The sequence below is a fragment of the Sceloporus occidentalis genome, unplaced genomic scaffold, assembly GCF_023333645.1.
Source record: "Sceloporus occidentalis isolate IW3139 unplaced genomic scaffold, rSceOcc1.0.p SCAF_6, whole genome shotgun sequence".
NCBI lineage: Eukaryota > Metazoa > Chordata > Lepidosauria > Squamata > Phrynosomatidae > Sceloporus > Sceloporus occidentalis.
In genome coordinates, this window is record NW_028316986.1 from 78,737,010 (window position 1) to 78,754,633 (window position 17,624).

The window sequence follows — 17,624 nt, forward strand, 5'->3', positions numbered from 1 at the left end:
TTCTATATTTTGGTTGCCATCTGATGGAGAACGTGAATTTAGTTGTTTGATGAGGTTGTGAATGAGACTCAAAACATTTCACAGACATAGTTATTTTCTTAGAAACCAAGTGCATCTCACTTTCCTACATTTAGTTCTGCCTCTTTCCTTGAGTTCCACTTTGCTTTTGTTTAAATAGAAATTAAACTACAAGTAAAGCCAGAAGTCAAAACAGTCTGAGGAAGGGAAGGCTGCTTAAATTGAAGAATGTTCTGGAGCTCCAGCTTGTACAAATACTGTATTACTCACAAAATACCTCATTTTCAGTAGTGCTCTGTGCATATTCTTACGTTTCCCATAGAAGTGAAGGGGTAGGTACTGCTATGTTTTGAATCTATCCAGATAAAACTAGGGCAACTATATGGATACACAAATTGGCATATGGGAGAGATTCTACATAAAAGAGAAGAGGGGTATAGTAAAAGGAGACAGTACGTTTCGTTCCAAGGTGCTTATGCTAGTGGCAAAACATATCTGTCGGTCATAGCACATAATTTTCTTCACCTTTGTAATTTACATTTATTGTGCTTTGGTTTGTGATTGGTCAATGGAGGATAAGCAGAAACATGTATATATCAGATTGTTGAGCCATGCATCTCTAAGGAATGGATCTCTGAGGAATATTGTTGTGGGAGGGAAAACACGTTAATTGTATGGTGTATGAATGAGTTAATGAGGAAATCCACTGCAGGAGTAAAAACAGGCTAATTGTACAGCATACACATTCCATTTAATATCTGTTTTGATTCTGTAACATTTTGTAAGTGTTTGCATGTGTCGTAACAGAAATGAACCAAATTAGTTTTATATTGCCATGTAAACCAATTCATACTAAAAACGAATCACATTTTTTTTATTTTTCAATGTGTAGATTACAATATAAAATTGTCTATAATTAACATTTGTTTACATCAGGATACAGAAAAAATAAAAATCCATAATAAGAATTGAGAATATATATTACTAGTATTTGTTAACCTAAACGTTGGTTCCAAGATTATTATTTTTTAATGGAAGCAAAGGGTAAATCAGTCTGTGCTTCCAATAACATAATCTGTTACCTGCTCATTGTTGTAAAAGATAAGTGCTAGATCAAATTTAAACTGTCTTGGAATGAGAAAGGGATACAGATCTGTTACCAAGCCCATCATTTAAGCAATCATGAAGGATAACCCTGTTGATTTCCAATGCTGATATATATTAATCATCACTCAATGTAATGTTTTGTTTTTATAGCTATTCATATCATTGCACATTTGGTGAACATAGAACGATTTCACTGTAGCCAATCAAAACAAGCAGGTGGGTTAAGCCACAAACTATCTGACATTGGCAAAAGCCCGAATGAAAGTTATTTGAATCCCATCAGGAGCTATGACATAGTAAGTTGTCTCTATTCTTATTGCTGTTGATTGGTGTTTTTCTATGGATCTCTTTCCCCACCGTACCACCCTGTGCTACATTTATGCACAAGTGAAAGAACTGGACTGCAGTGGAAGCGTCTCAAAATTTCAGTTTCCGCCCTAGCAGTACTTCTTTCCATTAGCAAGCACAAATACAGTCTGTGCCACATCAGCAAAGTACCTTTGAAACTCTCTTGAACGTAATGTATACATGCATGCATAGGACTGAATTCAAGACTCATTAAATCAACAAGGACTTGGTAAGCAAACAGTTCCATTTATTTAATGAGTTTACTCTAATGTAACTGACAATTAAACATAGACCATAGTTCTTTAAAAAATGTTTTCTATGGCTGTTTCTATAGGTTCCATAACAATTTCTAGAGAAAAGGTTTAGGAAATGGGAAGAAGAGAAGTGGTGATTTTGTTTTAGTTGATTCTCTAGAGAAGAAGCCTCCTTTCAAGGGGAGAAAAATTGCCCCAGGAGAGGAAAAACAGACAAAAGTTAGACATTAAGAGATTATTCTAAAATGGAATTTTAAAAGAATAAAAACTTTTTTGGCCAGTATTTATATAACTTTGTGTCCATCCTGCTTTACAATGCTTTACATGGTTAAATCTTCTTTTGTATTACACATTTGCATGATTCACCCTCATTTTGATTTTTAATCATCATCCTTAAAACAATTTAATTTGATATATTTTCAGCAGAGCCAAAATAGTTTCTAAACAAATCTGAATAACAGAACTCTGCACACGTGCACCTTATTCTGGGAAAGAAAGAATGTGCCAATATGCATGTTACTCATTACAACAAATGTCTCTTTAAGAAACTAACTGCTACATTATTCTGTGCTATTTCCAATGTTACCTTTCTGCTTTATCAAATCTTTCTGTAATTTTTTAATTCCTTCAGAAAGACTCCAGAATAATAAAATAGGTACTGTATTGTTGAGATTATGTAAAGCTGCATCTACACTGGAGAATTAAAGCAGTTTGACACTGCTTTAACTGCTGTGCCCCAAGGCTATGGAATTCTTGAATTTGTAATTTTGTGGGATATTTAGACTTTTCTATTAGAGAGCCACAACAAACTACAAAAGCTAGGATTCCGTAAGATGGCGCATGACATTTAAAGCAGTGTCAAACTGCATTAATTTTGCACTGTAGCAGCGGCTTAATTTCACATTATAATTCCAAAGAAGCAGACAAATTGGAGTTAATATTACTTGTGTAATATTCTGGAACAAACAGCAAACCTAATTAGAAAACAGCTATTTTTAAAATCAGTGTGTATCTGTGTGATTCCCCCCCCCCCTTCATCTATTTATTTTTACGTATGCTGAAGCTATTCAGTCTTCCCATAACCACTCTCTTCTTTTGTTAAGAACACTATAACTGAAATACTAACATCCATCGCTGGAATGACTGGTATCCTGATTACTATGTCATTAATTCTGATCGTGACTTCATCTACAGAAATCATTACAAGATCCTTTTATGAGGTGTTCTGGTACACCCATCACCTCTTCATTGTGTTCTTTATTGGTCTGGTTATCCATGGTATGGGGTAAGTATAAATATATGTTACAGAACATAATATTTCCATCACTCATGTGAAGAGCTTACTTAATATGAGTAAAGGAAAACTTGCAAGTGCACCATAGAAACAGCTTCAGACAAAATCACATAGCCACCATCACCAATATCTTTGATATTTGCCCATAATTGTGTTACTCCTTTTGGGGAGAGTGCTAATAGAAGAATCAAGATTTTATATTAAGGATGGGGGGAAATTCTTTGGATTCAATAGTTTTGATGGTGACATGTTTTCATAGTCATATATTCACTGAAAGAAGCAATGTATCTTTGTCTTAAGAACCTATACATTTGTGAAGAAATGAAGTATGCACAAAACTATGAACACACTTTAAAATGTAAATAAATAAATGTATATGGTTTAAAAATGCGCAAGCACTGGGGGAGCTAAGTGTAAATTAGGTAAAATGTACAGTTGCCCCTCCATTTTTGCGAACTTGGAGTCCGCGTGTCTTGGAAATACATGAGGGACAGAGGGCAGCACAGTGGGACATGCACCTGAGGTGTGCATGCAGCGGAGCACACAGAAGCGCACCGCTGTTGGAGTCAAGAGGTACTCCAATATCAGCAGTTTTCTGTTTTCGTGGGGGGTCCTGTATAAATAAATGCATACATTTGGAGAAATGCTAAAATGCATGAACATTGCAATGTCTGAAGGTAGGCAACAAGGATAGGAAGAAAATGCAAGTGGCATCTGGAGAAACAATGTAACACTGAGAATGTTTATATACTTATTATAAACTGAGTTTAGATTAACTTTCTTTTCTATTTTTAGATAGCCTTCTTGAAAATAATAATCCTGAAAATGAAATATAAAAGACAATATAGACCCAGCTGTCAATTCATGCTTTGAGTTTCTTCTGTTTAGTCAGCTTGTTCGTGGTCAGACCCATGAAAGTCTTCTGGTGCACAATGTGACATACTGCAAAGAACACTATCTGGAGTGGGAAACATCTGCTCAGTGTCCTCTTCCACAATTCTCTGGCAATGTCCCTGCGGTAAGAATGACATTTGCTCATTTAGTTTTTCATCATTCAGACAATTTCTATTACCATGTTTTAGAGAAATAACCACCTCTATAAAATTCCAGTGTGGCACACAGAGTTGCGCTGGAGGACCTTGAGATTCCTAGAGAGAGTCCTCTCAGGTAAAAACATGATGTTTTTGTTATTTGCGTTTTTTCCATATTCACGGGGGTCTTGTGCCCCTAACCGCAGTGAATATGGAGGGACATGTTTACTTCTACCATAGCACCTGAAGATGTCTGGGTTTTTTTATTTTTTTATTTTAAAAGATCACCCCACTAACTTAACAGTAGTTCAGTTTTATCATCAAGATGTAGAATCCACTTAGTAAAATATACAGACTTTTCTCTTGGACATCTTTAGGATCCAGCTTCCTCTCTCTCAAAACAAATCAGCCTATTTTAACAGAACTGGAAAGTCATCCACTCTCATGCAATGATGCAAATCAAGCTCATTACAACAACACTATTTAAACACTACCCAAAATAGAAATACTTTTTCCTAGGGGAATAAAAACATTAGGTCTGAAGCAGATCTGCACTTGTGCCTAGACTCACTAAAATGAAATGGAAAATAACACACTAAGCAAGGAAGAAAATCAATCACCTCTCTGCAGAATCCATGTGGTGCTTTGTGTTTTTTCTTTTACATTTTTGTTGGTGTACAGCATACATTTGAAAAAACTGCAACTCATAGATTTGATTAGGCTGCCTTCCTAATGATGCTAATTATCACTAAATCATTACTAATGATTACTAACTCAGACTAAAGCCTATGCACCCCACCCCAACACTCTCCCTTTCTTCAGCCTGTCCAAGATCATTTAATGTCAGTATTAATGAATTTGTCACCTTGACAAAAGACAAGTGTCTTAAATACAAGGGATGAATCTTTGGTCACTCAACAGGCCATCAAAGACTATCCATTTCCAGCAAAAAGACACTTTAAAGATAACACTTTCTACAGCTGCTTGCTAAAGGATCAAAGGAACATATTTGAAAGCCTTGGCTGAATTCTCAGGGAGGATATCAAATAGTTTAAAAATTCCTCACCAGGTTGTTATCTCTGTACAATACAAACAGAAAAAAGAAAGTCACTTGCTTTTTCCTTTTCTTTAGCAAGTAATTAGGCCAATGATTTACTTTCTGTCTGCACATATTTTGTGTCCTTTTTGTTGGCCTACTAAAGTTTATCATTGATTTTGGATTTTTTTAAAAAAAATATTAATATGGCCAACACATTTCCCTCTGATTTTCATAGGTGCCATTTTATATCAACCACTATATTCTACACCAAGCACCATCACTATTACTGAAGCCAATGTGAATTTTTTGACACATGGTATTTCTGTTTAGATGAGTTATAGCTTGGTCAGTTGTGTTGCTGTGCTGAAACATGCAGGTAAAGCAGGTATGGGGAAGTTTTTGCCCCCACTGGAGTCCACATCACCTTAGTAGAAACCCAGAAAAATCCCAGTTTCATTGGTGGACAGGGCCAGAGGCAAAAATAGATTTGATTTACAGTCGACCCTTCTTATACACAGATTTTTTTATACATGGATTCAAACATCCATGGTTTGAAAATGTTCAAAAAAAATTATAAATTTCAAATATCAAACTTTGATTTTCCATAGTTTTTTGTGGGTTTTTCGGGCTATGTGGCCATGTTCTAGTAGAGTTTCTTTCTGACGTTTCATCAGCATCTGTGGCTGGCATCTTCAGAGAATGCTTTGCCTAGAAAAATTGGGTGCATATATACTGTGTGAGCCTGGGAATGCAGGAGTGATTTGCATGTGTATTGTTCTGTGTTGATGGCTGGCCTCAGCTTGGGAGGCTAATGCCAACGAGGATTAATGTCTGCTAATGGTGATCATTATCTGCTGGGAAAGCCCCTGACTCTGAATGGTTTCCCATTTGCATTTGCTGAGTCCTAATTTTGCTATTCCTCAGGACTGGTAGCCAAATTTTGTTTACTTTAAGAATTTCTTCTTTCCGGTTGAAATTGTCCAAGTGTTTGTGGATTTCAATGGCTTCCCTGTGCATCCTGACATGGTAGTGGTTGGCATGGTCCAGAACTTCGTTGTTTTCAAACAGTATTTAATGCCCAGGATGGTTTGTGGCATGTTCTGCTACTGCTGATTTTTCTGGCTGACCCAGTCTGCAGTGCCTCTCCATGTTCCTTGATTTTGGTTTGCACACTGCGTTTAGTGGTCCCTATGTAGACTTGTCCGCAGCTGCATGGTATGCGGTAAACTCCTGCGGCTGTGAAAGGGTCTCTCTGGTCCTTGGCTGAGTGAAGCATTTGCTGGATTTTCTTCGTCGGTTTGTAAACCATTTGAAGGTCTTAAGTCGCATTCTTTTCAATGGGCACATGTGCATGCTCATGCCTGCGTGTGTACACTTGCACACATGCCCATTGTATAAGCCAGGTCTTCCAGTCCATGGAAGCTCAGATCCATGGATGATAAGTCTACAGTTGGTGTGAGCATGCTGTATACAATACAATTATTTTTAAATGTTTCAATTATATTATTTTGATCATTTTATCAGGTTAAATAGTTGGCCTTTGGTATCCGTGGGGGTTCAATTCCAGACCCCTCCCCTTGTGGATGCCAAAAACTCTAAGACCTCAAGTCCTGTTGTTTACAATGGTGGCTTGCCACATATGTGAACACATTGCCACAGTGACGCATGCATGCTGCCAATGGAGAGAATCCATGAATGCTCCAGTCTGTAGATGGCAAGCCCATGTATAGTAAGGGGCGATTGTACTTTTAAAATGGTGGCATAGATAAATTTAAACTAGAGTTTTTCCATTAATTGACACACAATAAAACATGTGTAAATGTAAAACTTTAATTAGGAGTGCCTTTTGAAAATCTGGAATGTGATGGTAGAGGATGAGTTAATGAATTAGGGGAAAAGTTCAATAAAGATATTTTGTAAATAGTTGATGTAGTATTGTTAAATATAAAATAATCTCATTCAGTGTTCAGTTTTATTGCCTAACATAATTCTTGTTGGTGTAAATACATACATTAAAAATAAACTGAAATCCAAGTATTTTGGCATGGCTAGGTTGCAGACTACAGATATTAGAAAGAAGAGATTTTTCATAGCTCTTCCTGACTAAAACCAGCCATTATGAGCTGTTTTTCAGATACTAAAATTAAATGCCAGTATAAATGCTTACACTTTGTAAAAATCCTTCATCTGCCATTATATCTAATTATCTAAAGCTTGTACTGCTAGCTGAATAGAATTATCAGTTGAATATATATGGTCAGCTAAGTAGTTTTGATCAATAGGGTAATCTGTATATATGACTATGAAGTGCAATTATCATCTGTAGTATCTAAGCAACCTAATGCCATAGATCTGCTAAATGTAGTTATTGACAATAAAGCACCCCAATCAATTAAATAAAAATAAATCATTTCAGCATAGCATAACTTTTTGTGCCAATTTCTGGCCAATGCATTACCTTAGAAAACTTTGCTAATTGAACTGAAAAAGCTGAGGTGTTCAACTGGCTATCTCATTTTAAATGATGAAGAATCCCATAGGAAATATGTGTGACAGAAAGAAGTAAGTAGCAATATGTACAACTCCTAGGATGTTCCAGCCAATGAAAACCTACTGGTTTAGTCCAAAAAAATTAACTTTATACCAAGAGCAAGTACATTTCTATACTATAGTTTTTGTAGGTTTTTTGGGCTATTTCGCCATGTTCTAGAAGAGTTTATTCCTATGTTTCACCATCATCTGTGGCTGGCATCTACTGCTTATCAGTGCACTTAAGCACTCCCTAAGCAGTTTACATTGTGTAAGCTAATTGCCCCCAACAAGCTGGGTATTCATTTTAGTGCCCTCAGAAGGATGCCAGGCTGTGTCGACCCTGGAACCCCTGGCTGGAATCAAACTCACAATCTTGTGGCTGTGAGTGAGTGAATGACTGAAGTACTGGCATATAACCACTGGACCACCAGGGCTTCTTTTTCAGGCTTTGCTATGGTAGGCATGCACATCTTGGGCCACACAGGAACTATGTGAAAAAGTAAAGGTAAAGGTAGTCCCTTGACATGAATGTCTGGTCATAACTGACTGTAGGGGGTGGTGCTTATCTCCATTCTAAGCCGAAGAGCCAGCATTGTCACCAGACTGCTCTGGTGGTCAAGTGGCCAGCATGACTGCACCAAACGCTGTTACCTTCACACTTAAGTGGTACACATTTATCTACTTGTATTTGCATGCTTTCAAATTGCTGGGTTGGCAGAAGCTGGGACTAGTGATGGGAGCTCACCCCCTTATGCAGCACCCAGGCCTCGAACTGTCAACCTTCTGATCTTCTAATCATCAGAATTGGCATCTTAACCACTAAGCTACCACATCATTTAATGCACAAAAGTATAGTTCTGTTTATCAGTCACCTTGCTGGATCAGAGCCAAAGAATGAGTGAAGAATGTAAACCCAAGATCCATCAAGTACCAGGTCTATCTGCCCAAATCTCCACTTTTGCATGGTTTAAAGTCCTTTAAAGCCTGAACAGAGTGAAGCAAACTTTGTTTTTACACACGTCTACCTATCTAGACCGTAAAGGTCTCATTCAAGACCCTGCTCCAGTTAGCCTTGTCTCTCTCGTCTCTCTGGCTTTACTTCGCGAACAAAGATTCACAAAGGACTCATCCCGCGCTTTCTACAAGCGCGTTGATGACTAAAAAGGCCAATCCGAGATAAACAAGTCCAGTTGCAGAAAGCACAGCAGAAAGTCTCCTTGGGTGATGTTTTCGGGTTGTGGTTTTTCTGCGTTGTCTTTTCTCTTCGAGACTCGTTTGGTGTGAGCTTTCAAAAAAGGCTGCAGCATCGTGGATAGTGCGTCTCCATGCCTTCCAATGCGAGGCCAGGGCGGACCATTGTTGGTAATTAATTTGGCTGAGCCTGAGATGTTTTTTTTCAGAGAGTCCTTATATCTCTTCTTTGGGGCGCCCCTCTTACGCTGACCCGTGGTGAGTTCACCATAGAATACTATTTTGGGGAGGCGTTGGTCCTTCATCCTAGAAACGTGTCCTGCCCAGTGCAGCTGCGTCCTCAATAGCATGGCCTCAATGCTAGTGATCCCTGCTTGCTCAAGGACAGCAACATTTATCACATAGTCAGTCCAGTGTATATTTAGCATTGTGCGTAAACAGCGCTGATTAAAGCATTTGAGGAGTCGTAGGTGTTGGCGATAGGTGACCCAGGTTTCAGGCCCATAAAGGAGAATAGACAGTACAATGGCTCTATACACACTGATTTTTGTGCTTCACCTCAAGTGTATGTTACTCCAGACTCTTTTGTGAAGCCTTCCAAATGCACCATATGCCTTTGCTAGTCTGTGATCGATCTCTTTATCAATCTTGGCGTCTGAGATGATGCTTCCCAGGTAGGTGAACTGCCTACCTGGGAAGATGTGCCTACAGTGACGTGAGATGGTAGTGTTGTTCCTGTGGAGCAGGCTGGTAGAGAACTTCCGTTTTCTTCAGGCTGACTTCCAGCCCAAAGTGCTCTGCAGCTGTTGCAAAGCAGGATGTTAGGCACTGCAGAGCTGCTTCTGTATGAGCAACAAGGCCAGCATCGTCAGCAAAAAGCAGCTCACAGACTAGATAGTTTAGAGTCTTAGTGGAGGCCCTCAGGCGGCTTAAGTTAAACAGGCTACCATCAGTACGGTAGTGTATATATAATAATAATAATAATACATTTTATTTATAGACCGCTATTCTGCAATGATCATAGCGGTGTACAGTACAAAAATGCAATACAATACAATACAATACAATCTCTCTCCTTCAAGATGGTGGCTGAAGGGAGGGCTTTTCTTTTTCCAGGCAGGCCTGGTGGTGCTAGCCTGCCTCTCTCTCCCTCAAGATGGAGGATGAAGGGAGGGCTTTTCTTCTTCCAGGCAGGCCTGGTGGTGCTAGCCTGCCTCTCTCTCCCTCAAGATGGTGGCTGAAGGGAGGTCATATATATGCTGTCTTCTTCTTCGAGATCTGCTATAGCCCTTTAGAGCATCATGCTGAAGAAGATTGTAAACAGAGTTGGAGCGAGAACACAACCTTATTTCACACTATTAGTTATTAGAAAGGGCTCCGAAAGAGCGTTGCCATATCTGACTTCACCTTGCTGGCCTTCATGTAGCAGGATAATCATTTTGAGGAATTTGGGGGTCACCCTAGTCGTTCCAGGATCTGCCACAGACCTTTTCAACTCACAGTGTCAAAGGCTTTGGTGAGGTCGACAAATGTTACATAGAGTCTTTTGTTCTGCTCTCTACATTTCTCTTGCAGTTGTCTAAGGGTAAATACCATATCTGTAGTGCTCCTATTAGCTCTAAAGCTGCATTGGCTTTCAGGAAGAAGTTCTTCTGCAATAGCAGGAACTAATCTGTTCAGGAGTATCCTTGCAAGGATTTTTCCAGTGATGGAAATCATTGTTATACCTCTATAGTTTGAGCAATTAGATGTTGTTCCTTTTTTCTTATACAGGGTGATGATGACTGCATCTCGGAGATCTGATGGCAGTTCACCTTTTTCCCAGCAACTCACAAGGAGCTCATGGAATTTAGCATGGAGTACATGACCTCCATGTTTCCAAGCTTCAGGGGGAATTCCATCAGTCTCGGCTGCCTTGCCGTTTTTCATCTGTTGTATGGCCTTAAGGGTCTCTTCCAAAGTGGGAGCTATGTCCAATTCATTTTTCATTGGTTGTTGTGTCATATGTTGAATAGCTGAGCCTTGGATTACTTGGCTGGCATTAAAGAGGCTTTGGAAATGTTCAGCCCATCGGTTCAGAATGGAAGCTTTATCTGTGATTAGTGTTTGACCATCTGTACTGTATAGGGAGCTTTGGACCTGATATGTAGGTCCAAACACTGCTTTAAGCGTTTCGTAAAATCCTCTGGAATCACCCATATCTGTACAATGTTGTGTCTTTTCTGCTAGGTTGATCCACCACTTGTTCTGAAGGTCTCAGAGTTTTTGTTGGAGTTGACTACATGCGAGGCGAATGGCTGAGCGAGGTGTGCCTGGTGAGCAGTTCTCTTCTTTGCCAACAGCTCCTGGATCTCTTGGTTGTTTTCATCAAACCAGTCTTGATGTTTCTTGAGGGAGAATCCTAAGGATTCTTCCGCAGATTGCAGGATGCTGTTTTTGATATGTTGCCAAAGTGCTGTAGGAGAAGAGTCTACAGGATGGTCTTCAAGGTTTTTTTTGCAAATTTGCCTGGAAGTTGTCTCTCATGGCAGCTTGTTGAAGATTGTTGACTTTGAGTCTCCTCTTTAGGATGCCACCCCTCTTAGGTTTAAACTTAAAATGAAGATTTAGTTTACATCTTACGAGGCGATGGTCTGTTTGACATTCTGCACTTGGCATCACTCAGGTATGACGGACATCGCGAATATTTCTCTGGCGCACTAGGATATAGTCAATGAGGTGCCAGTGTTTGGATCGGAGATGCATCCACATTGTCTTCAAGCTATCTTTCTGCTGAAGGATGGTGTGTGTAATCGTCAGCTGCTGTTCTGCACAAAACTCTAGCAGGAGGCGTCCGTTATCATTACAGTTTCCAACGCCATGCTTGCCTAAAACACCTTTCCAGGCTTTGAAGTTCTTTCCTACTCTGGCATTGAAGTCACCAAGGATAATTATTTTGTCTTCTGCGGGGACTTTTTGTATAAGGTGGCGTAGGTCTGAGTAGAATTTGTCTTTCTCCACAGTCGGCTTGTATAGTTGGGGCATATATACTGAAGAGAACAATATGTGGGAGGCGTAGGGAGATAATGCGATCAGAGTGTCCTGTTGGCAAGGTTTCGAGTTTGGAGGCAATTGAGTTTTTGATCATAAAGCCTACACCTGAAAGATGTTTTTCAGTTTGGGGTTTTCCAGACCAGTAGAGTGTGTAGCTGGCACCGCGTTCTTTAAGGCTGCCTTCTTCATGGAGACAAACTTCACTAACAGCAGTGATGTCAATGTTAAGTCGTGACAGTTCATGGGCTATTAGAGCAGAAGGACACTCAGGATGTCCACTATCTGCAGAATCTTGCATGGTTCTGATGTTCCAGCATGCAAGCGTTAGTTTATTTGCACCTTTGGAGGCTGGTGTGTGCCTTTGTTTCTTTGTCTTTGTTTGACTGCATCAGAAGATGCCCGTTGGCCGCGGCTAGCCAATGGGGTAGATGGGGATGAGCTTTCATTAGGCCACCTTTTCTAGGCCCCTCTCCATATGGAGCAAGCAGTGCTCTCCTTTTAAAAAGCTGCTTGGTCATTCAGGATGCTGCCGAACAAGACTGTCATCCCCCGGGTCAGTCTCAAGTGACCAAAGTCCTGAACCGCCTACATGCAGGGTTGGGTCTGTGGCTTCCAGTGCATCTTTGCACCTGCTGTTTCCTCCCTCGCCTATCACTGCCGGGCTTTTTCAGAAGTTGGCTGTATTCTTCGAGCCTGTGCAATGGATTTTTCTGGTGGAGCGCAGCATGCACAGAACTGGCCTCACCCTTTAAACCAGAGGTTTGTCAGCTGAGGCCTTGACAAGCATGGACGGCGGCGGCAAGGTCCTTGGGTCATAGGTTTGATTAGAGTTTCCTTCTCTTAGATGGTTGACCTTACAGGGTTAGATGAGCACCATCTGCCCGGGTTTGGGATTAGAGTTTTCCTTCTCCTAGGATGGTTGTCATAAAGCTAAAGAGCCCATCCTGCCCTTTGGCGCTCTTGGTCAGACCCTTCAGTTGTGACTTGTCTGGCATGGGAGGCCCTACTGGTGGCTATTATACCACCACCAGCATAGCTCACAATTTCATTAGGGTATGCAAGCCTCTCCCCCACGACAAGGGGGCGTCAATGGAGAGGAGTTAGCCTTGTAGAGCAATGCAAAGTACGGTAGGTTGCCGTAAGAGGGCCTTTCCAGTAATGGTACCTGTCTGTGTGTGTTCTCAGAGAAGTGTGCCTGGTTCCTGTGTTGTGTTCTTTTTGACATCAGATAAAACCATTTTTATTTTATTCTAGGGATTTAACAAACTGTTTTCAGTTCTTTTATATTTTTATATGGTTTAATTTTGCAGCTGATATTACTTTGGTTTTATGGACTGCGTTGTGTTTACTTTTGTTTGTTGGGTTTTATCATGTACTGTTTATCATTCTTTGTTGTTTCTAGATTGTGTTTCAAGTTTACCTTACATCAGCCAGGAAACTCCAGCTATTAGACAGTCTAAAGATGCAATCAATCACTAATATATTCAAAAGATTCTTAAAAGTCCAAATTAGTTATGCATGCAGAATCCTAGCACACAGGTACAGTTTAACTGGCTGATCAGCAAGCAATTCAAACAAATAAATGTTTTCAAAATTAACAATGCCAATCAACTGTTTATGGAGTGAGTGCATACTCAGATTATTCCTGAGCATTTAGCATTTTTGAGCAGGAACAAATATGTTTGGCATGGTAGCCCTGATCAAGTCCCCAGAATCAATACATTCTTCCAGCTTGTTCAGCTATTGCATTGACTAGCAAGTCTCAAAGAGAAGGGTAATTCAGATTTTTCAGTAGTTATGGAGGTGGTTGACCTTGTCTGAATTTTTTCAGTATCCTCTACTGATTGAAGAACCACATCTTCCAACACCATCCTTTACCTTGGAAGTTTACAAAGCTTGAAGTATAAAGACATGGAAACTTACATTCTGAGCCAATGGAACAATAGTTTGACAGCAGCGTCTCCGTTAGGGAATTTTTGCTATATTGGCAATTATAATTTTGTGACTGCTGAAGACTGTATCAGAAATTGTAAATTTTAATGATCTACATATTGTTCCCAGCAGGCATGGAAATGGGTCTTAGGTCCTGTGGTATTATACATCTGTGAAAGGATGATCAGGTTTTGGAGATTTCAGCAAGAAGTTGTCATTACAAAGGTGTGTAAATAGTATATACTTTATTGCCTTTATTAAAATTCAAAGTATGTTCCAATATGCATCTGTCCCTTTGCTGGCTCGCCTTTGTAAGCTGCTGCAGAATTAATGCAGTTTGACATCGCTTTAACTGTCATGGTGCCATATAATGGAATCTTTAGATTTGTAATTTGTTGTGGCACCAGAGCTCCCTGGCAGAAAAGGCTAAATATCTCACAAAATTACAAATTCCAGAATTCCATAGCACTGAGCCATGGCAGTGAAATCAGTGTCCAACTGCATTAATTCTGCAGTACAGATGCAGTCTCAGTGAGTGAGGCTCCCAAAAAGTCTTAGTAGTAATGTCTTGAAAGCCATGAATCATAAATGTCTTTAAGTGAATCTGTCTTTCCTCACTCTCAGGTCCCCCTCTACTATATGGGAAGAAAAATATATAGCCATAAACAAAACATTGCAGAACTGATAGGGAAAGGACACAATTCTCACAAAGTACTTGCCTGTAAAAAAATTTGAACTGCTAGGTTGGCAGAAGCTGAGACTAGTGACAGGAGTTCATCCAATCATGCAGCTCTCGGGCCTTCAACTGCCAACCTTCCAATTGTCAGAATTGGCATCTTAACCACTAAGCCACCATCTTATGAATAGCCTTTTGTACATTTTGCATTTTTAGAATAAGCATTGTTTATGACTGATAACGAGATATATGCATATACAATATATAAATAGTATTTTTTTAAAAAATACTATAATAATACAGTCATTAAATAATAAGAACCAGGAATGATGCTGAATTACATAACAATAAGAGTACATAAATAAGATCGATAAAATAATTATAGCTCAAATCACAATGAAATCCTGCAGAAATAAGCATACCAATTTGTTTATGTATAAAATGAGGGAAGAAAGGAAGAAAGGTTTTCTGTGTACTTTAAGACTGATCAGTTTTTCCATTCATCCATCCTTTAATTTATATTTTGCCCTTCACCCAGGCTGAGACTCCAGGCAGAGAGTATAATGAAACACACGTAGTTAAAACATACAAAATTTAGATTAAAGGGGTATTAAATAATCAACAGAATTAAAACCATTTAAAATTTGTATCAGTTTATATCCCCACAAGCTTTTGTCCACTTCAGCCCATTTAAATCTGACATGGACTTTATCACACAAGGACAGTAAATTAGAATTATAGTTGGATAATGTCTTTGGCTGCTATTCATTGCAAAATATAGTGTCTCCTGTAGTTGCTTTGCATTTCAATCATTGCTGAAGCATACTTTTTCAACTATGGGGAAAACCCATCAATAGCACTATCACTGGCGGGATACAAACCACCGCTTTGTGGCGTTCCCCACCAGCGCCATTTGCTCCGCGAGGGAGCTGTAGCAGCCAAACCGCGCGGCTCCCGCACGGAGCAAAAAAGAAGCTCCATTTCGGAGCTTCTTTTTGCGGCGCCTCTATGACGTCGTGAGGCGCCGCTGGTGCATTTGCGACATCATAGGCGCTGCGACACGTCTGGACGCTATGCGTCCAGTACGTAAAGATGGCGGCGCCGATGTGGAAGGGGCACCACCATCTTGTACGTATTGTATACGTACTAGGGTTAGGGGGGTGCAGAAGCACCGCCGCTTCCTAACCCTAGTACGTATACAATACGTACTATATGGCGGTTTGTATCCCGCCACTGTTTTTCCATAGGAAGTAGTGTCATAGGTCCCTTCCACTGCAGTTGCTATATTCCAGCACTATGTGGAGTGAGCAACTATGATTCTCGTCCTCTCCCTCTCCCACCTTGCTATCCTCAAGTAGGAATCCTGCAAGGTATGGTTAGCAAGGCAGTACATAAAAGCAAGTGCAATTCCAAAGCAGCATAATAGCACAACTGCTGAAAAGTGAGGACTGGAGCATGGCTTTGGCACGGCTTCCGGACTCTTAGGACGTATGCATCATTTAAACAGCATACCTCCAAAGTGACCTGAAGCAGCTTTATTTTGGCCTTTCTGTATGGGGCCTAAGATAACAATTGTTTTCAAAACAGTATGTTTCCCTTTGCTTCAACAATGTAATTGCAGCTGTCCTGTTTTGCCCTTGGGAGGCTAGCCAAACCCTCCGTCCAGAGTCTCAGCATTTTCAAGCATTGAGAGGGAGAGAGAAAGGGAACTTGTCTCACCAAGCCATTGGTAGTAAAAGCAGTGGTTGTATAATCTAGTCCCAGTTCACAACAAGGCTTCAGTCAGTCTAATAGGTTCAAAGGTAGGGTTGCCATAATTCTCTACTATAAACCGGGACAAAATGTAGGACAAAATCTAGCCCAAAATGTAGGATATTTAAGGTCCTCCATTTTTCTTAAATGTCCTACATTTTGGGCTAAATTTTATCCTACAATTGTCCTACATTTTGGTCTAAATTTTGTCCTACATTTTGTCCCAGTTTATAGTAGAGAATTATGGCAACCCTATTCAAAGGGAAAATCCAAAAAGTGTAGTTCACATTTGAGAAAAATTCCAGTCAATCGGCCAAGGCAGCAGGAAGGCATTTCCTGAGCATAAAAGTTAGCTGTCAACCATGGTGGACCAAGGGAGGTGCTGGGATATGTATAGCCCATCTGGATCTTGCAGGTGATCCATGTTAACAGCCTGCTTCCTACTTAACCACAGAAAACAAGATTGTCTTTTTCCCGGTGTCTCTCTGTGGAAGTAGACACTGGTAATTTTGGCTCAGGTGGAGAAAAACATTGCTCCTGGGAACTTGGTACTGGCTGCAGGCTTATCTCCAGAGGCTGCTGGAGTGGCTGTAGTCCTGGCATGTTCCCTGGCTCTCAGCCTCATCTTTAGACTCAGAAGACATGCCTAGCTCCTGGAGGCAAAGCATGACACCAGCAACTCAGTGGGCTGGTGTAATAAATCCCATGAAAGCTTTCACTGAAACTAATTGTGTAGTCTTAAAAGTGGCTCAAAAGTCCTTCTTTAAGACAAAGCCTTTGTAAAGAAATCAGCCTTCACCTGAATATGTATGTATTTTTGCATGAAGTGTGAGTGAACACAAGTATCCTGTGTTATTTGTTGCTTAGGTGGTGTCTCATTCTTCTCAAGTTCTAGAGCTTCATATGAAAAAACGTAGCTTTAAAATGGAAGCTGGTCAGTATATCTTTCTCCAGTGCCCTGCTATATCACAGTTGGAATGGCATCCTTTTACTCTCACTTCAGCCCCTGAAGATGAGTTTTTCAGTGTACATATAAGGTCAGTTGGGGATTGGACAGAGGCCCTTTTCAGTGCCTTTGGAGCAGAGGAAAAAACCTTCAAGGATCCCTGGAAACTGCCAAGGTTTGATAATTAATTGCAGAGCTGCAGGCATGTCATTTTACTTTTGATTAACATAAGATTTGTGAAGCTTTTTTGCATACCAAAACAGGGTATAAATTATAATTATAGATGTAATAAAATACACAGTGTTAACTGGTAGAAGGAAAAACATATCTTACTTTAATGTTTTCTTTCAGAAAGGCTACTTAAATTATGTTGCTGTGAAAAGATTTCTCCATATAATTTGATGTGGACATGATCCAGCCAAAGTTAAACACTTTGATGTTGCACAGTTTTCAAAGGGAAAGTTAAGCATC

The 17,624-nt window shown here is 40.0% G+C and overlaps 1 protein-coding gene across 1 annotated transcript in view; it reads left to right on the forward strand.

The window, feature by feature from the left end:
* NOX3 (NADPH oxidase 3) overlaps positions 1 to 17,624 on the forward strand; it is a 38,956-nt gene that overhangs the window by 8,793 nt on the left and 12,539 nt on the right. The window contains exons 5-9 of the mRNA XM_089528437.1: positions 1,276 to 1,421; positions 2,831 to 3,012; positions 3,910 to 4,039; positions 13,912 to 14,004; positions 17,075 to 17,328. Of these exons, the coding sequence (XP_089384563.1) occupies positions 1,276 to 1,421; positions 2,831 to 3,012; positions 3,910 to 4,039; positions 13,912 to 14,004; positions 17,075 to 17,328 (805 nt within the window). The remainder of the gene's footprint in view (positions 1 to 1,275; positions 1,422 to 2,830; positions 3,013 to 3,909; positions 4,040 to 13,911; positions 14,005 to 17,074; positions 17,329 to 17,624) is intronic.